This window comes from Procambarus clarkii, chromosome 65 (genome assembly GCF_040958095.1).
Source record: "Procambarus clarkii isolate CNS0578487 chromosome 65, FALCON_Pclarkii_2.0, whole genome shotgun sequence".
Lineage (NCBI taxonomy): Eukaryota > Metazoa > Arthropoda > Malacostraca > Decapoda > Cambaridae > Procambarus > Procambarus clarkii.
This window is the reverse complement of record NC_091214.1, coordinates 21,043,482-21,065,394: the sequence shown is the minus strand read 5'-3', so window position 1 is coordinate 21,065,394 and position 21,913 is coordinate 21,043,482. Positions and strand designations below refer to the sequence as shown.

General features: G+C 42.4%; 1 protein-coding gene across 1 annotated transcript; it reads right to left on the bottom strand.

Moving 5' to 3' along the window:
- Positions 1–12,764: 12,764 nt before the first annotated feature.
- Positions 12,765–18,588, bottom strand: LOC138355014 (outer membrane protein YopM-like). Its single transcript, XM_069309725.1, has 2 exons — positions 18,505–18,588; positions 12,765–13,457 (listed from the first exon to the last, which is right to left on the bottom strand). Exons 1-2 carry the CDS (start codon positions 18,586–18,588, stop codon positions 12,765–12,767), a joined length of 777 nt encoding a protein of 258 aa, XP_069165826.1.
- Positions 18,589–21,913: the final 3,325 nt, after the last annotated feature.

Below are 21,913 nucleotides of genomic sequence, written 5' to 3'. Positions count from 1 at the left end.
ATAAGATGCTTATCTTAACATACTAAGTAGGTTAGGTAAGGTCGGTGTTTTCTACGAAGCTTTTCAAGGGAAACTATTGTGTTAAGTATGTCACCTATGCACATATTTAATAAGTCAATATTGACTTATTAAATTTGCGAGAACGGGTTGATATGTGAGCTCTGTCTTCACAACATACGTGATTTGACCTAACTCTTCCCTCTCATTTCCTTATTCAAATCGTTTCTATGTCCTCTTTTTCTTTTCGTTTAAAAAACTGCTTGTTTCTAATGTCACGTTACGTTCAACTTGACCCCGCGAAACATACACCGAAACTGCGACGTTGGTACAACGTTGGAACAAGTTTTAACACCTCCTAACCAGTTATAACAACCAATATAGCAAGTTGTAACAACGTTGTAATACGTCATAAACACCACACACAGAGATCACACTAACGTGATGCATCAAATGAACAAATCCACAAGGGCCGTGACGAGGATTCGAACCTGAATTTCGAACAGGTTCGAATCCTCGTCACGGCCCTTGTGGATTTGTACGTCATAAACACGTTAAGCCAAGATGTAACAACTTTATTACAAGTTCTAACAAGCGGAAAATAGGGACAGTTACGGTTTGTGTTTCCAGGGACCACACCTGACCTTTCTTCGGACCGAAACATCGTCGAGCACATCCACAAGGGCAGTGATGAGGGTTCGAACCTACGTCCGGGATGTTCCTAGCTGCGTAGATTTCGTAGTTCGAATACGGAATATAAAATACGTGGTTCGAATACGTAGTTAGAAACTGCGTAGGTTCGAACCCTCAACACGGCCCTAGTGGATTTGTTCATTAGATACATCACGCTATTGTGAGTTCTGTGAGTATCGTCGAACTCTCAAATGATCTCCAGTGACAAGTACAGACTGAGATACATCCCAGGTATTTCCTTCCCAATTAACGACAAAAGTCAAGTATAAATAATCAATAAATTATTAAAATACATCTTCAGTACATAGACTATTTTGTCCCTACAAATTACAAACAATTTCCAAAAATCTCTTATATTTTTGGGTTAAAAAACCACCCATTATTCATGTTCAGTAGGACGGCAAAATTAAAAATGTGGCGTCACGAGGCTAGCGAATAGCCGAGCGGCAAAATTACCAAATGTACTCACCTAGTTGTGAGTTACGGTGTAACTGGAAGCAAAATGTGTCACGTCATGAGTGTAGCCAATAGTAGAGCGACAAATTCAGGAATGCGTGACGTCATGAGTGTAGCCAATAGTAGAGCGACAAATTCAGGAATGCGTGACGTCATGAGCGTAGTCAATAGTAGAGCGACAAATTCAGGAATGCGTGACGTCATGAGCATAGCCAATAGTAGAGCGACAAATTCAGGAATGCGTGACGTCATGAGTGTAGCCAACAGTAGAGCGACAAATTCAGGAATGCGTGACGTCATAAGTGTAGCCAACAGTAGAGCGACAAATTCAGGAATGCGTGACGTCATGAGTGTAGCCAATAGTAGAGCGACAAATTCAGGAATGCGTGACGTCATGAGTGTAGCCAATAGTAGAGCGACAAATTCAGGAATGCGTGACGTCATAAATGTAGCCAACAGTAGAGCGACAAATTCAGGAATGCGTGACGTCATGAGTGACACCAATTAAATTACAGTATTTTGAATGTAACGCTTTGCGCTCGGACTAATGCCAGTAATCCCACGGCATAAATATATGCCCCGCTGGCGTCAATAACACCGCTGCTGTGGAGGCAAAAAGGGAATAACAATATAATCAAGTATGCCATAGCACGGCCAAATTGCCAGCCATCATAGATGAAATGATCCCTCAGGTTGCCCCAACATGGGGTACACACACATCTAGGTGTCATAACCGGACGACCAAACAGCACAGGGAACCGGTCGGCCAAGCGGACAGCACGCTGGACTTGTGATCCTGTCGTCCTGGGTTCGATCCCAGGCGCCGGCGAGAAACAATGGACAGAGTTTCTTTCACCCTATGCCCCTGTTACCTAACAGTAAAATAAGTACCTGGGTGTTAGTCAGCTGTCACGGGCAGCTTCCTGGGGGTGGAGGCCTGGTCGAGGACCGGGCCGCGGGGACACTAAAGCCCCGAAATCATCTCAAGATAAGCACCGTAACAAAGGCGATAAATATGTTTGTCTTTGAAGTGCTCATTGGGTTGTGTGTTTGGCGGGAGTAACTAACGTTCCTATGGGCTGAAGCGGTTGTTGACACTTTACCATATAACAGCGTCCATTAAAAATATTGAGTTTTTCTCTAGCTCTTACTGAAAATATAAATTGGGTTTAAACGTTGCTTTTTTTTTAGGTTTGACGGAACGAACGAATATCAGGATTCCGTCAAAATTGTCACGGTTGGCCGGGGAATTAATGCAAGACTCGGTGTATGAGAATACAATGGCTGCCAGCCAGTTCCAATCACTCACTTTCCTGGAAACTAAAAATTGCTCATTGCTGCTCTATATTAGCTGTGTTGTATTTAAAAAAATGAAAAATAAATATTAGATATTATATATATAAATATTAGATATTAAATAATATTTTAATTTCATGTCATCTAAACAAGATACAAATGCATTGTTTCAGTGGTATTTCTTAGGCTATGCACTCAGTATTCACTATAACCACCTGTAATATCATGACTTGTAATACATGGGATAAATTGCCAATATAAGGAGCTGTATTTTAACAAGTTCCCTCAAGTTACAGCCACGCTCCTGTGCCAGGTAAGACCACTACGGGCTCACCATAGCCCGTGCTACTTGGAACTTTTTCCAAGTAGCGAATCTTAAACAACAAGTTCCATTTATCAGTTTGCGTGTTATCACAGGACACGCAAACTGATGGGGACATAGCTTACCTATTAGTGACTATGCGAGAGTGAGATCTAGCTCTTTGCCCCCGCCTCCTAACCGCTTATACCTGATTCGCTAATCATCTATATAGGTTATACAACATTAGAATAACCCAATCACGTTGCAGAAAGACTTTAGAATATATAGGCCATTGCCACCATTCTCCCTTCCCCAGCCTAAGCTGCCTAAAGCTGGAGATGTTGGGGCGCGCTCTGCACAATACCGGCTTCCGTAATATTGCCTGACAGCCTTGGATAATTTGCTGAAATCTGACCATTTGGGAAGTAAGTGCGAGAATCCGGTGACATTTTTTCCATTTTATGAGGTTCGACTGTAGGCTTTCACTAGATTTTGATTATTATATATATATATATATATATATATATATATATATATATATATATATATATTTATATATATATATATATATATATATATATATAAAATTAAAAAAAAAATATATATATATATATATATATATATATATATATATATATATATATATATATATATATATATATATATATATTGGCGAAACATGCAGTTATCTTTTAACCTTCCGTGATGAAAAAGATGGGCTCACCATAGCCCGTGTTGCTTGGGACTTTTTGTTCCAGGTAGCAAATCTTTAACAACAACAACCGTGACGAAAGGGCATGCACACACACACACATATACATATATATATATATATATATATATATATATATATATATATATATATATATATATATATGCGAACAAGCCTGAATGGTCCCCAGGACAATATGCAACTGAAAACTCACACCCCAGAAGTGACTCGAACCCATACTCCCAGAAGCAACGCAACTGGTATGTACAAGACGCCTTAATCCACTTGACCATCACGACCGGACATAATGAGGTGATAGCCGAGGCTATTTGAACCACCCCACCGCCGGCACTCGGATAGTAATCTTGGGCATAGCATTTTACCAAATCACCTCATTCTTTGGGGCACACGTGAGGAACACAAATGCGAACAAGCCTGAATGGTCCCCAGGACAATATGCAACTGAAAACTCACACCCCAGAAGTGACTCGAACCCATACTCCCAGAAGCAACGCAACTGGTATGTACAAGACGCCTTAATCCACTTGACCATCACGACCGGACATAATGAGGTGATAGCCGAGGCTATTTGAACCACCCCACCGCCGGCACTCGGATAGTAATCTTGGGCATAGCATTTTACCAAATCACCTCATTCTTTGGGGCACACGTGAGGAACACAAATGCGAACAAGCCTGAATGGTCCCCAGGACAATATGCAACTGAAAACTCACACCCCAGAAGTGACTCGAACCCATACTCCCAGAAGCAACGCAACTGGTATGTACAAGACGCCTTAATCCACTTGACCATCACGACCGGACATAATGAGGTGATAGCCGAGGCTATTTGAACCACCCCACCGCCGGCACTCGGATAGTAATCTTGGGCATAGCATTTTACCAAATCACCTCATTCTTTGGGGCACACGTGAGGAACACAAATGCGAACAAGCCTGAATGGTCCCCAGGACAATATGCAACTGAAAACTCACACCCCAGAAGTGACTCGAACCCATACTCCCAGAAGCAACGCAACTGGTATGTACAAGACGCCTTAATCCACTTGACCATCACGACCGGACATAATGAGGTGATAGCCGAGGCTATTTGAACCACCCCACCGCCGGCACTCGGATAGTAATCTTGGGCATAGCATTTTACCAAATCACCTCATTCTTTGGGGCACACGTGAGGAACACAAATGCGAACAAGCCTGAATGGTCCCCAGGACAATATGCAACTGAAAACTCACACCCCAGAAGTGACTCGAACCCATACTCCCAGAAGCAACGCAACTGGTATGTACAAGACGCCTTAATCCACTTGACCATCACGACCGGACATAATGAGGTGATAGCCGAGGCTATTTGAACCACCCCACCGCCGGCACTCGGATAGTAATCTTGGGCATAGCATTTTACCAAATCACCTCATTCTTTGGGGCACACGTGAGGAACACAAATGCGAACAAGCCTGAATGGTCCCCAGGACAATATGCAACTGAAAACTCACACCCCAGAAGTGACTCGAACCCATACTCCCAGAAGCAACGCAACTGGTATGTACAAGACGCCTTAATCCACTTGACCATCACGACCGGACATAATGAGGTGATAGCCGAGGCTATTTGAACCACCCCACCGCCGGCACTCGGATAGTAATCTTGGGCATAGCATTTTACCAAATCACCTCATTCTTTGGGGCACACGTGAGGAACACAAATGCGAACAAGCCTGAATGGTCCCCAGGACAATATGCAACTGAAAACTCACACCCCAGAAGTGACTCGAACCCATACTCCCAGAAGCAACGCAACTGGTATGTACAAGACGCCTTAATCCACTTGACCATCACGACCGGACATAATGAGGTGATAGCCGAGGCTATTTGAACCACCCCACCGCCGGCACTCGGATAGTAATCTTGGGCATAGCATTTTACCAAATCACCTCATTCTTTGGGGCACACGTGAGGAACACAAATGCGAACAAGCCTGAATGGTCCCCAGGACAATATGCAACTGAAAACTCACACCCCAGAAGTGACTCGAACCCATACTCCCAGAAGCAACGCAACTGGTATGTACAAGACGCCTTAATCCACTTGACCATCACGACCGGACATAATGAGGTGATAGCCGAGGCTATTTGAACCACCCCACCGCCGGCACTCGGATAGTAATCTTGGGCATAGCATTTTACCAAATCACCTCATTCTTTGGGGCACACGTGAGGAACACAAATGCGAACAAGCCTGAATGGTCCCCAGGACAATATGCAACTGAAAACTCACACCCCAGAAGTGACTCGAACCCATACTCCCAGAAGCAACGCAACTGGTATGTACAAGACGCCTTAATCCACTTGACCATCACGACCGGACATAATGAGGTGATAGCCGAGGCTATTTGAACCACCCCACCGCCGGCACTCGGATAGTAATCTTGGGCATAGCATTTTACCAAATCACCTCATTCTTTGGGGCACACGTGAGGAACACAAATGCGAACAAGCCTGAATGGTCCCCAGGACAATATGCAACTGAAAACTCACACCCCAGAAGTGACTCGAACCCATACTCCCAGAAGCAACGCAACTGGTATGTACAAGACGCCTTAATCCACTTGACCATCACGACCGGACATAATGAGGTGATAGCCGAGGCTATTTGAACCACCCCACCGCCGGCACTCGGATAGTAATCTTGGGCATAGCATTTTACCAAATCACCTCATTCTTTGGGGCACACGTGAGGAACACAAATGCGAACAAGCCTGAATGGTCCCCAGGACAATATGCAACTGAAAACTCACACCCCAGAAGTGACTCGAACCCATACTCCCAGAAGCAACGCAACTGGTATGTACAAGACGCCTTAATCCACTTGACCATCACGACCGGACATAATGAGGTGATAGCCGAGGCTATTTGAACCACCCCACCGCCGGCACTCGGATAGTAATCTTGGGCATAGCATTTTACCAAATCACCTCATTCTTTGGGGCACACGTGAGGAACACAAATGCGAACAAGCCTGAATGGTCCCCAGGACAATATGCAACTGAAAACTCACACCCCAGAAGTGACTCGAACCCATACTCCCAGAAGCAACGCAACTGGTATGTACAAGACGCCTTAATCCACTTGACCATCACGACCGGACATAATGAGGTGATAGCCGAGGCTATTTGAACCACCCCACCGCCGGCACTCGGATAGTAATCTTGGGCATAGCATTTTACCAAATCACCTCATTCTTTGGGGCACACGTGAGGAACACAAATGCGAACAAGCCTGAATGGTCCCCAGGACAATATGCAACTGAAAACTCACACCCCAGAAGTGACTCGAACCCATACTCCCAGAAGCAACGCAACTGGTATGTACAAGACGCCTTAATCCACTTGACCATCACGACCGGACATAATGAGGTGATAGCCGAGGCTATTTGAACCACCCCACCGCCGGCACTCGGATAGTAATCTTGGGCATAGCATTTTACCAAATCACCTCATTCTTTGGGGCACACGTGAGGAACACAAATGCGAACAAGCCTGAATGGTCCCCAGGACAATATGCAACTGAAAACTCACACCCCAGAAGTGACTCGAACCCATACTCCCAGAAGCAACGCAACTGGTATGTACAAGACGCCTTAATCCACTTGACCATCACGACCGGACATAATGAGGTGATAGCCGAGGCTATTTGAACCACCCCACCGCCGGCACTCGGATAGTAATCTTGGGCATAGCATTTTACCAAATCACCTTCAGGCTTGTTCGCATTTGTGTTCCTCACGTGTGTCCCAAAGAATGAGGTGATTTGGTAAAATGCTATGCCCAAGATTACTATCCGAGTGCCGGCGGTGGGGTGGTTCAAATAGCCTCGGCTATCACCTCATTATGTCCGGTCGTGATGGTCAAGTGGATTAAGGCGTCTTGTACATACCAGTTGCGTTGCTTCTGGGAGTATGGGTTCGAGTCACTTCTGGGGTGTGAGTTTTCAGTTGCATATTGTCCTGGGGACCATTCAGGCTTGTTCGCATTTGTGTTCCTCACGTGTGCCCCAAAGAATGAGGTGATTTGGTAAAATGCTATGCCCAAGATTACTATCCGAGTGCCGGCGGTGGGGTGGTTCAAATAGCCTCGGCTATCACCTCATTATGTCCGGTCGTGATGGTCAAGTGGATTAAGGCGTCTTGTACATACCAGTTGCGTTGCTTCTGGGAGTATGGGTTCGAGTCACTTCTGGGGTGTGAGTTTTCAGTTATATATATATATATATATATATATATATATATATATAATTTAAATGAAAATCCATAACCTTTCGAATATTCATAAGGAGTCATCATCAGATCTAAAACACAGAAAAAGTGAATTAGAATTAAAAACTAACAAAGAACTTAATCTGAGCACATGACTGATTACTAAAAGACAAAATTGACGCTAATTATTCCACAAGAACACACGAAAAAGTAAAAAAAAATACCAAAGTCAACTTACGTAACAATACAACAAAGTAAAACTTAATAAAATCCACCATTGACAGTAAGAACTAAACCAAAATCCCAATTAAGATCCTAAAGATCCAAAGAATCTATGCAAGACTAAATTAAATCAATCACTGTATATTTATTTATATATTTATCCATATACAAGAAGGTACTGTCGAATTACCCGTGTCCCACATGATAATTAAAACCAAAATATTACACAATAATAGCCAATCAATTGTTATATTCCATATCATAATTAAACAGATAATTATAAGGGCCCATCCTATTCAAAACGAGAGCACCAAACACATCAATGAAGGGAAACTAAAGTATTAAAGAATATAAGGATATAATGACGCTCAAATAACATATGCGCGGAACACACACACACACACACACACACACACACACACACACACACACATATATATATATATATATATATATATATATATATATATATATATATATATATATATATATATATATATATATAATTATGAGATTTTGAAAATCTCATTTTATAATTATGTGTATTTTGAGAAAAGGGTTAAAATGTTATTATATTGTAAATTGTATATAACATGTACACTTGTGATGAATGTTAGAATGTTGTTTTAAGTTTCTTAACATCTTGTGTTTTGTAGATTAAGGACTACATTCTGAGTAAAGGAGAATAAGCTACGCTATAATTGAGATAGTGATACAATATTAATTGTATATTTGAAATAAGAATAAAAATTGTATGTCATTGTATAGTACATAACGGAAGCCTATGAGCATCCGATTGAATAATTGAATGTTTTCACTTTTCATGTTTTCTCCAATTGTTTTTTATTATTATATCAATCTTTATATTATTAATACATTTACCATGCTCATAATGTCAAGCATCAATTTGTCCAAACTAAAATATGAAATTTAAAAAAAAATACAGCATTCTACTATATTTTTAAAAAGAATCAGAATCAATAATCGTATCGGAATCGAGACCTTTCAGTGGAATCGGTATCGATATCAGAATCGTTAGAAATTTTAGTATTGTCCCATCTTTTTTTTTTAGATATATACAAGTTGTTACATTCTTGTACAGCCACTAGTACGCGTAGCGTTTCGGGCAGGTCCCTGGAATACGATCCCCGCCGCGAAGAATCGTTTTTACAACCAAGTACACATTTTACTGTTGAGTTAAACAGAGGCTACAGTTAAGGATTTACGCCCAGTAAATCCTCCCCGGCCAGGATACGAACCCATGACAAAGCGCTCGCGGAACGCCAGGCGAGTGTCTTACCACTGCACCACGGAGACTGGTGCTTATCTATATCTATAACGTCAACAGCACTCACAAAACAGGAGCATAATCCGGTAGCATGATACACGATATCATGTGTGAGGAAAGATAACACATGGCCAGGAAATTGAGTGATAATAAACATAGTTCGGTGGTAACTATAGGCCTTACTTGATTTATGAGGACGGCGAGATGCGCTGGAGGGTGAGGGAAAGATTACCCCTCATTGTGTGAGGAGACTATCCCCATTGTATGAGGAGACTCCTTATCCCCACTGTGTTAGGAGACTATCCCCCATTGTATGAGGAGACTCCTTATCCCCACTGTGTGAGGAGACTATCCCCCATTGTATGAGGAGACTCCTTATCCCCACTATATGAGGAGACTATCCCCATTGTATGAGGAGACTCCTTATCCCCACTGTGTGAGGAGACTATCCCCATTGTATGAGGAGACTCCTTATCCCCACTATGTAAGGAGACTATCCCCATTGTATGAGGAGACTCCTTATCCCCACTGTGTGAGGAGACTATCCCCCATTGTATGAGGAGACTCCTTATCCCCACTGTATGAGGAGACTATCCCCCATTGTATGAGGAGACTCCTTACCCCCACTGTATAAGGAGACTATCCCCACTGTATGAGGAGACTCCTTATCCCCACTGTGTGAGACTATCCCCATTGTATGAGGAGACTCCTTATCCCCACTGTATGAGGAGACTATCCCCCATTGTATGAGGAGACTCCTTATCCCCACTGTGTGAGGAGACTATCCCCCACTGTATGAGGAGACTCTTTACCCCCACTGTATAAGGAGACTATCCCCACTGTATGAGGAGACTCTTTACCCCCACTGCATGAGGAGACTCTTTACCCCCACTGTATAAGGAGACTATCCCCACTGTATGAGGAGACTCTTTACCCCCACTGTATGAGGAGACTCTTTACCCCCACTGTATGAGGAGACTCTTTACCCCCACTGTATGAGGAGACTCTTTACCCCCACTGGGTGAGGAAAATGTTTACCTTCATGTCCTCAAGTCCTTGGGAGCCTGGCGTCAGTCATATTAGTTCCTCTGTTAGCTAAGCAAAAAATAATATAACTATATGTTTATCCATACAAGATTTGAAACAGTTAAGACGCCCAACCCACACACATGGGTCGGTTGTCTAATTTTCCACCACGTTATTAATAAGGTATTGTGACAGTGCTTGAAACAGTTCACGTAGAAGTTTAGTATAAACCGCCACCGTTACATTTGCTACTGGAAAACTCAATAAGCTGCAGCTCTCCTTAAATATCGGACAAATAATAAATAGGCTGCAGTTGTTCCGCTTCAATTTTCCGTTAGTGCACAATATTCCATGAGAAGGTTAGGTTAGGTAAGGTAAGGTTAGATATAAGGTAAGGTTAGGTTAGGTAAGGTTAGGTTAGATATAAGGTATGGTTAGGTTAGGTAAGGTAAGGTTAGATATAAGGTATGGTTAGGTTAGGTAAGAAGGTTAGGTTAGGCTCGGCCTCTTGCTGAGGTTGGCTTGGCCAGCTTCGAGGGTAGATCGTTATTAATCCTGTTTGACAACAGGCTCCCGGTGTAATCCGCCCTTTATGTTGCAGTCTATTACCGGTGTCATTAATCTCAAAACAAGGTTGTGCACTATGGGCAAGATAGCGTAAATTGCTACATAAAGATCGTCTTATTTAGTTTTTCGGCGGGTTTTTTCTCTTTACGAATACGTGAATGTTATGTCGCTGCATTCAGAAGCGTATGTATTTATGATGAGCACAGGATTAAAGACTTCAGGAGAACTCCAAGCGAGGCATCTCATATATCTGAATTCATTTATATATAACCTAACCAACACTGGAAACAATCCGGTGTTCCTACGCCTATTATGCTACCCAGTAATGTCTGGGTAGCATAATATCTACGCCTATTATGCTACCCAATACATCTACGATAATTTCCAAACCCAGTATTTACGAATATCTCGTCCAAGCCTAAACTTTTTACATTTTTGTATCCATTGTTTCGCGTTCTGAAGGCAACGAACCGAAACGTTAGTTTCACAGAAGTTGTGTTGTTTATGTTAGACCCGGAGTTTCTAGCACTGTGAAAATATCGCCGCCGAATGCTAGTATCACAGTTGCACTGATAACATCAACCTTTAAAGATAAACATAATTCTTGTTTACAAAATGTAAGGGCCTACTGTGTACATACCGTAAAAAATTGTTAAAAAATATTGTATGTGTGTGTGTGTAAGTACCCTCAGTTAGCAGTTACTGTTATGTTTCAGTTTTACTGTCTTTTTTTTTCCACTCTCTCTCTCTCTGTCTCTCTTTCTCTCTCTCCTCTCTTTTTTTCTCTCTCTTTCTCTCTTCTCTCACTCTCTCTTCTCTCACTCACTCTCTCTTTCTCTCTTCTCTCACTCACTCTCTTTCTCTCTTCTCTCACTCACTCTCTCTTCTCTCACTCACTCTCTCTTTCTCTCTTCTCTCACTCACTCTCTCTCTCTCTCTCAAGCCGAGATAGCAACAGACAAATCGTACAAAAGCATTTCCTGCATGGCTAGCTTTATAACTGGTTAAACTTTATATACATCGTTAGCTTAAGCTGAATTAAGTTAGGCGGTGCTGGGGTTAAGTAAGATTTAATATAACAAAAAAGTATTTAGGTGAAAATTATGTACGATGTGACTTGTATTCCTTCCTGTCCATTGTTTTGAATTCAAGCATCGGCATCAATTAGTCAGGATAAAGCACCATTGAGTCTTACCAGTAACTGGATAGATGTTCCTAGCCCGGACATCCCTGTGTCCTCGGCTAGGGGAATGCAGGTGGGATGGATGCTCTATACTCATAATAAGCTTCCTGTCCCTGACAGGAAGCCAATGTATTATGTAACCAAAGCCGTCAAAGATTGAGGAAAGGTGTACACGTTCGTAAGTGCTTGCCTAAGTGCTTTCGTGAATCTAGCCCCAGTTCCCTACAAATATGACTGGAACTCGTGCCGAGATTATCTTTATTTACAGAACATTACCAAGTACTAATATACAAATTATTTATCTACAAATCTCCAACCATCTGTACAATATAAACTTTCATATATTTTTTAATCCCGATCAAAGTTTACAGACGCAATATGAACAAGATAAATATGATAAAATGAAATAAAAAATAATGAATTATTTATCGTCAGTTTTCTTCTCGCGCGTTCTATCTAAACGTTTTATAAATTCTTACATGAAAGTTAGAAGCAAATCGACGAGATATTTTGAATCCTATAGCATTCCAAGATGCTAAACGCATATTTAAAATTGTAAAATCTTGTGTAGATTACTTCAAAGCAACTGTAAAACAACAGCAAGGCTTCTGCAGCGCGAGGTTTAGTGCCCTTATCAATGATATCCCAAGCTCCTTCCCCTCGTCCCATCCCAAATCCTTATCCTGATCCTTTCCCAGTGCTACGTAGTCGTAATGGTTGGTGCTTTCTCCTGATAGGTCTCTCCGTGTTTACTATTTATAAAACACGACAGATGGCCTCCTCTCCTGCAGGTAAGGGGGGTCAGGCAAGCTCTCCTGCAGGTGAAGAAGGGCAGGCAAGCTCTCGTGCAGGTGAGGAAGGGCAGGCAAGCTCTCGTGCAGGTGAGGAAGGACAGGCAAGCTCTCGTGCAGGTGAGGAAGGGCAGGCAAGCTCTCGTGCAGGTGAGGAAGGGCAGGCAAGCTCTCGTGCAGGTGAGGAAGGGCAAGCAAGCTCTCCTGCAGGTGAGGAAGGGTAGGCAAGCTCTCCTGCAGGTGAAGAAGGGCAGGCAAGCTCTCGTGCAGGTGAGGAAGGGCAGGCAAGCTCTCGTGCAGGTGAGGAAGGGCAAGCAAGCTCTCCTGCAGGTGAGGAAGGGTAGGCAAGCTCTCCTGCAGGTAAGAGAGGGCAGGCAAGCTCTCCTGCAGGTAAGAGAGGGCAGGCAAGCTCTCCTGCAGGTAAGAGAGGGCAGGCAAGCTCTCCTGCAGATAAGGAAGGGCAGGCAAGCTCTCGTGCAGGTGAGGAAGGGCAGGCAAGCTTTCCTGCAGGTGAGGAAGGGTAGGCAAGCTCTCCTGCAGGTGAGGGAGAGCAAGCAAGCTCTCCTGCAGGTGAGGAAGGGCAGGCAAGCTCTCCTGCAGGTGAGGGAGAGCAAGCAAGCTCTCCTGCAGGTGAGGAAGGGCAGGCAAGCTCTCCTGCAGGTAAGGGCAAGCAAGCACTTTATAACTAAATTATTTTACGCTTTCCCCAGAATTAATCTTGTGAAGCTGATACGTATTATGTTGTTTCGTTTGTATGATGTTAAATTATTTACGTTTTTAATTCCCCATGTAAATGTGTTTATTAACGGGGAAATGCACTCATGCCGAACTTTTAAGCTGCATAATTCATGGTATTATATTTTTAAATATTCAAAGTAGCTCATGCTACCCTCCTTGCCGTTGTGAGAACTTAACTACATGCAATGGCAGAATTTATAATTTAGAGCGGTGAATATTCAAGATATTTGAGCTGCATTAGTTACCTGTATATTTAAGAGAAACTGTGTGTGTGTGTGTGTGTGTGTGTGTGTGTGTGTGTGTGTGTGTGTGTGTGTGTGTGTGTGTGTGTGTGTGTGTGTGTGTGTGTGTGTGTGTGTGTACTCACCTAGTTGTGTTTGCGGGGGTTGAGCTCTGGCTCTTTGGTCCCGCCTCTCAACCGTCAATCAACAGGTGTACAATACAACAGGTGTGTGTGTGTGTGTGTGTGTGTGTGTGTGTGTGTGTGTGTGTGTGTGTGTGTGTGTGTGTCAATGGTTGGAGGCCAGCCACTTGTGGTTAACCTCACCTAACTTTGCAGGGTGAATGGTCTGGGGTATGAGACAGACCTAGGGTGGTCGGGGTCGGTTCTCTTGGTCCTATTAAGAGGGGGGGGATAGACCCAACAGTGGCCTCCATTTCCCCCTCCCACATAGTCACTCAAAGGTAGCTGGCCGAGACCCTGGATTTCTTCACTAGAGCAGATGAACGTGAATTCAATGTTGCATTTTCTGAGACACAGATAAACAAGAGAGAGATGAAAGAGTGGGTGTGACTGTGGGAGAGAGGGAACGTGGGAGACAGACCAGAGTGCAACAAGATACCTACCTCCCCCTTCTTCCCCCGTAGTAAACTAAATACGAAATGTCACCGAAACGTTCAGGAATTCCTTATGCTTTTATTGTACAATCAACATAAGATTGTTAAAGGTTACGATTCTTATTTAACGCAGTTCTTCCAAACAGATTATATTTTAACATAGCAGCGTCTATGTTTTCATAAGGTGAAGTTGTGTGTGTGAGTTGTTTCCTGTGTGAAGGATGACTAGGGCGAAGGGGGGAAGTGACATAACAGGGCCACCTGATTTATGGCAGAGTGATGCCAGAGTGTAACCCGTCAGAGAAACTCGCTGTGCAAGGCCGGTTGTGCAGGTGTGGAACAACCGGGGACTTTGTCCTATTATAAATCACATGTTTTAAGGTAGGGAGGTGTTGAAGAATTCGCAGGTGTGTGATTACCTAGGTGTAGTTACAGGATCGTCCTGTAACGAGGCTACGCCAGTAACGACAAAGAGTACTGGTGCCCCGTCTTCCCATTACTCTTTGTCGTATAACGCTTTGAAACAACTAACGTTTTTTTTTTCCTCCCCAACCTTCTCACTCGTTCCAACCGTCTATCACTGTTGGCATCAGTGAACTTGCTAATGTTATTTTTTCGGCGGCTTTGTTTATTTACTCTGAACCTATGGCCTCTTATTCTTTAAGTTGCAATTTGTAGTGATCATATCACCTCTTTTTCTTCTCATTTCTAACTTTTGAATATTTAACACCTCAAACCTCTCCTTGTAGCTCTTTTTTTTGCTAGTTTATTGATGTGCTTCTCGAGATAATGGGCACAATACAACCACTGCATATTACAATTTTGGTCTCACAAAGGTCGTAAAAAACTCTTTCATATTATGTCATGAATGTTATTTATGTCATGCTAACTATCCTCACAAACTCAATGTAACTTCTTGTGTATAAATAAATCAATAAATAAATCAATAAATGTATTTAAAAGCGATTCTAAAGTTGGAAAGTTAAGATGAAAGAAGAAGAAACTTTATTCTGTTGTGAAAACGAAATAATTGTAGAGATGAGTCACAATAACGTGGCTGAAGTATGTTGACCAGACCACACACTAGAAGTTGAAGGGACGACGACGTTTCGGTCCGTCCTGGACAATTCTCAAGTCGATTGTCGACTTGAGAATGGTCCAGGACGGACCGAAATGTCGTCGTCCCTTCAACTTCTAGTGTGTGGTCTGGTCAACAATTGTAGAGACAACATGAAGTCAGTGGTAAAAGCTTCTGATATTGTGTATGGTGCTTGGGTGAAAAGTTTGAATAACGTGATTTGGTGTGTTAATTAAATAAATTCAATTAATAATAATATTTAATTTACTTTCCTTGTAATAATTATTACCGGATGCGAATAATTATCTAGCTGGAAGCATTCAGTATTAATAAATTTAATTCAATTACTCAGTGCAAGACAATTTTTTCATTTACGATGTAATGGTGAACTGACATTGAAGTTTAATGTCAGTTGTCATGTGTTCAGCAGGATTTTAAGATTTACAAAGTGTGACATTGACGTACCATGCCTGTCATGTAATGTCATGTCATGTAACAGGTATCATGTCATATCAAGGAAGCGCTGTCCACACAGCTGTCAGGCGCCCTAGGGGTATTTCAACAAGCCTAACTGATCACAAAGAAATCACAATAGCCTGATATATCAATGAGAACATTATTTGATCAAGCCAAACAGGCTCTCTAACTCCCCCCCCCCCCACACACACACATGCACACACTTAGGGCGTCTGGTGGTTGAGCGGACAGCACTCAGGACTCATAATCCTAGCGACCGGGGTTCGATCCCCGGCGATGGAGGAAAATAAATGAGCAGAGTTTCTATTCACCCTGATGCCCCTGTTACCTAGCAGTAAATAGGTACCTTGGAGTAGACAGCTGTTACGAGCTGCTTCATGTATGTGTGTGTGTGTGTATTCACCTAGTTGTGTTATGCGGGGGTTGAGCTTTGCTCTTTCGGCCCGCCTCTCAACTGTCAATCAACTGTTTACTAACTACTTTTTTTTCCCCACACACCATACACACACACACACCCTAGGAAGCAGCCTGTAATAGCTGACTAACTCCCAGGTATTAATTTACTGCTAGGTAACAGGGGCATTCAGGGTGAAAGAAACTTTGCCCATTTGTTTCTGCCTCGTGCGGGAATCGAACCCGCGCCACAGAATTACGAATCCTGTGCGCTATCCACCAGGCTACGAGGCCCCCTGTTGTGTGTGTGTGTGTGTGTGTGTGTGTGTGTGTGTATGTGTGTGTGTGTGTGTGTGTGTGTGTGTGTGTGTGTGTGTGTGTGTGTGTGTGTGTGTGTGTGTGTGTGTGTGTGTGTGTGTGTGTGTGTGTGTGTGAAAAAATTATGGTTGACTGACAGTTAAAAGGCGGGCAGAAAGAGCAGAGCTCAACCCCCGCAAGCACAACTAGGTGAATACACATACACACATACACATACACACATACACACACACACACACACACACACACACACACACACACACACACACACACACACACACACACACACACACACACTCACACAAAACTTTCCAACAGAGATATCACCAAATTCTTGCTTGCCAACTTGGGTATTGAAGTTACCCCTTTGCAATCTTGAAATGAGAAATTCCCTTTTTCGTGAGTCTTGATCAGGGCCACCGGAGCACTGATGAGGTCTTTGTCGGGAGGGAAGTGGTCAGCATACTCATATGAAATGATGAAAGGGGTAAGCATACTGTCTCGGGAGGATGGGGAGAGGATAATATCTGAAGGGATGGAAGGGCTCAACAGTCTGGGACTGGTCAATTCCTGAGGGAAGGGGTCAAAAGTCTAGGACGGGCTGGACAATACCTGAGGGAAAGGGGTCAACAGTCTAGGACGGGCTGGACAATACCTGAGGGAAGGGGGTCAACAGTCTAGGACGGGCTGGACAATACCTGAGGGAAGGGGGTCAACAGTCTAGGACGGGCTGGACAATACCTGTGAGAGTCAGCAGGACGCGACGACACATGGAGGAGTCTCCAGCACCACACATTGGGTCGTGGTGGTGACGTCTTCCTGAGCCAGATGACTGCTGAAGCTGCTCCTGCAGGAGCAACAGCAGTCCCTCCTGTCACCAGTTAACTGGTCCGCTGGCAACTGTTGCTTCGGGCGGCGCGGGAGTGACTTGGCCTAAGTTGGGAGTTAGAAGACTGAGCCAACACACATGGCTCACTACTGCACTATACTGCCCCGCCACCCACTACACACCACGCCATACTACAACACATCACCACGCTAACATATACTATCAGCCACCGGCCACACACCCATCGCCACCAGCCAATAGTAAACTATCCCCAGACGCTACCATCAAGTAGTCTTATCACACTCCACCAAGTGGTCAACACAGCTTCCCTTATCCAGGTGGCAAGTGGGGTCACGTGGGCTGGTGTAAGGTAGGGGAGGCGAGATGTGTGAGAGAGGGAGTGTGAGAGTGGCAGCGACGCACGTCCGGCTATAACCGTGGTAAAGGCCACACTGACTCCCTGGTTGGCCACCATCCCACCAGCTGCTGCTGCTGCTGCCAACGTTGACTGACCTAGAGATACTATCCATTCCTCAGTTTCTTTCTTATTTATATTTTCTCACTTTTTAATTTTCACTCCATTTATTTGCCCCTCTCTTACTTCCAAAATAGCATATTATTCCCAGCGTCGTTATGACCTCCCTTAATTCAATATAATCTCGCATCAAAGCCCTCATTTCTTTTTATCAACACATTAAAAACAATGGTCCCGGTTAAAAAAAAAAAAAATATCTAAATTTGGACTGCGAGAGTACAGGTTGGTACCCGTGGGCGCAAAATACCCGGATGTTCTTCGCCTCGTCAGTAGCAAGCAACACTGGCCGTCAAAATATCTACCCGCAATCTACCGCTGACAAACCTCACCTGTTACAGATTTATATCCTATGCAGGGATGGTAAATTATAATTACTGATCACATGCGTAAGTCATAAGAATGTCATTAGCCTGCGATAGAATTTTGTTTATGCATCTTTTTAGTGTGTTAATTTAGCCGTTATCATTACTATATTTGTGTGGGATGGCATCCTTACGATTGCTAATAGGTTATTGCTCTCTATCTTGCAGGAGAGGTTTTCAAATGCTTCAGGAGTAGAGTTTTTCATAGGAACATACATAGTTTTAGGAAGGAAAATAGGAATAGGAAGGAAAGGAATAGGATCACAGGAGTAGTCTTGACATAGGAAGCCCTGGACATAGGAAAATATATAGTTTTTATCTTTAGAAATGGTAGTTAGAAATATCTTTAAAATGTATATCTTTTTATTTCTAAAGAAATATCTTTAGAAATGGTAGTTAGATGCTGTGCAGCTAGATCTGTTTGTGTGGTGTTTCAGAAGACAGCGAAAAGTGTAGTTTGGCAGGAGAAAACCTTATAAAATTACTCTCAAATTCTCAAGTAATGGGAATGATGCCTACTCAATATTACTTATACTATCCCTAATAGGAAGGAAACATCAACCCAAGGAGTAGAGAAGGTAGTCTTCATTTTGGTCTCGACACTCCAAATACTCTTAGAAATAGCCACTCATCCAGCAATTGCTGCGTGATTAGGTTTGGGAAAGGGGGGATGCAGCGTGGCGCAAGCCACTTAATAAGCCGTTTATGCCTTAGCTGATCAAATATTATGACTACATAATTGTGATACTCTCAAGTCGTACACTGGTGTTTCATATAAACCCATTTTTTAATTATATATAATTTGATTAATCTGGGTCGAGTTACGTTAGGCTAAGTTACGTTGCGGTAGGTTAAGTTAGGCTGGGTTAGGTTAAATAGGCTTTTGCTATTTTATGCTCGGTTCGATTGTAAAATCCGTTGGCTGTCTTATGTACAATGGCATATCCCCAGCGAATTAATGACAATAAAGTATGATAGTTTTATGTTTTGTATTTTTTTTTTATTATTTTCTACCACAGACGTGGCCACACGTTTACATTGCTAATCAGTCCATATACATATTGTTCTGTCCTCCATAGACAGGGTGAGAGATCTGTTAAATATACAGTTGAGGGATTTATTGAATAATCAACCACGGAAGATGATTGTAGTGCTTTTAGTGATGGGATTATCAAAATTTCGCAGAATAATAGTGCTTATCATTCAATATTCCCTTTCTGTGCCTCAGGGAGCTAGACGGAAAGTACATTTTTACCCCTTACAAACCTGTGTTCCTTCCAGTCCTTTGTTCCTCACCAACTCCGGAAGCTTTAATGTGCCGCAGGACATCTAACATCTTAAAATATCAAATTTAGAGTCCCACGCTGCATTAAACTGTAACTCGTTCATTTTCTTTTAGAATGGGAGCTCCATCTACGGCCGTTACCCCCTACCCACTTTCATCCCAACACATTCAATAGCTCCCACGTTGCATGACAGATATTCGAATCTTTTTACAGAAATTCCTTTCGATGTACAAATACGCTTTCAACTGCTCGAAAGAAAAATTAGGCACAGCCTACTCTTGCTATAAATTAATTTTCTGATAAAACTGAGCGCAGTGTTTTTATTATATATATATATATATATATATATATATATATATATATATATATATATATATATATATATATATATGTCGTACCTAGTAGCCAGAACACACTTCTCAGCCTACTATGCAAGGCCCGATTTGCCTAATAAGCCAAGTTTTCATGAATTAATGTTTTTTCGACTACCTAACCTAACCTAACCTAACTTTTTCGGCTACCTAACCAAACCTAACCTATAAAGATAGGTTAGGTTAGGTTAGGTAGGGTTGGTTAGGTTCGGTCATATATATACGTTAATTTTAACTCCAATAAAAAAAAATTGACCTCATTCACTATGAAATGGGTAGCTTTATCATTTCATAAGAAAAAAATTTGAGAAAATATATTAATTCATGAAAACTTGGTTTATTAGGCAAATCGGGCCTTGCATAGTAGGCTGAGAAGGGCGTTCTGGCTACTAGGTACGACATATATATATATATATATATATATATATATATATATATATATATATATATATATATATATATATATATATATATATATATATATATATGGAGAACCCACACGCAAATGAGAAATGGAATATTGAACGTTTCGGCTGGTTAGAGCCTTTCTAAACATAAACATCCCCTTTCTCAAACCTTTCCCTATCTCCATCTCTGACTTTCTCTGCCTCTGTGTGCGTTGTTTATCTGTGTTTTTCTCTTTGTTTTCCTGTCGCTCTCTCTCTCTCTCTTTCCCCTGGTCGACCCAGTCTCTCTGCAAGCCTATGTCTCTATCTGTCTGTATGGCTGTCTTTCATTCAGTCTTGCCTGTCTTTTCACTACATCTCATTTTCTCTCTTAAAAAAATATATAACAGTCTACCATTGGCGTGTGGGTAGTCTGCCAGTAATAGCAATGAGATATATTAGAAAATATAATTACCCGTTTGTTTTGAGAAAGGGAGACAGGGCTTGAGACAGTTTTCAAAGCTGTGGGGAAGGGGGGGGGGGATGTCATCTGTTTTATACGACCAAGGTATGAATCGCTGAAAATTTATGATAATTTTCCCAGATCAGTGAATAATGGTGTATATTACTGTATTATGTTTTCAAAATATTCAAGTAGGTGTAGCCGACGGACAGTGTCAAAAAATCGTTGTGGGATTCAGAATGTGACCTTGGAATGTTGTTTCCTCTTTAATTTTAGCGGCCATGATCATCTTATGTCCATCCCGTACCCCAGTTCATTCTTCCTGCAAAGTTGGATGAGACTAGCCCCAAGCATCTGGCCTCCAACTTGGACAAGCATTCTCTCTTACAGATAAAAAAATTAAAAACCTCTACAAACGTCAGTCAATAGTAAGTTATAATGTGAAATATATCATCGTAAAAACCTAGTTTTTTTCCATGGCGTCAGATACCACGAGTCTGTCTGTTTTCGTGGAGAAGTCGTCATTAGTTTGATTGAAAAGCTTCCGTGACAGGGAGATTGATGGTAAATAGAGTGCCTACCGAAATAGACTGGAAGGATGTGTTTATGTGAGTGCGACCTCACCTATTTGTACTCGCGTGCCTGCAGGATCGAGATTTGCCTCCTGGGCCCAACCTTTTCAGCTATCGGTCGTCCAATGCAAGGACCCCCAATCTCCTCTCATGCCATATGTATTTTTTAAATTGTGTACGAAGTTTGCTTTTATCATTTTGTACAATTCTTGTTCAATTCTCACTCTGTTATTCATCTTTCTATACATTTGTTTCCACCTTGTTTTTGTTATATTCTGTAACACGTTATCCCCTTCCCTTCTATTTGGTGACATCTAGTCTCACAGAATATGCCACATAGTTGTCGGACTAGTATATTTGTGGGTGTGGCCGTGTGTGCATGTCCGTTTGTATAATAATGCACGCGTGTGTGTAATTACCTAAGTGTAGTTACAGGATGAGAGCAACGCTCGTGGTGTCCTGTCT

Bases quoted from the DNA above. Each gene is read 5' to 3' on its own strand.
- LOC138355014 (XM_069309725.1), bottom strand. From the start codon at position 18,588: ATGTATGTTCCTATGAAAAACTCTACTCCTGAAGCATTTGAAAACCTC. The intron at 13,458-18,504 runs GTAAGGATGCCA...CCTTACCTGCAG, and splicing joins GCAATAACCTATTAGCAATC to GAGAGCTTGCCTGCCCTTCC.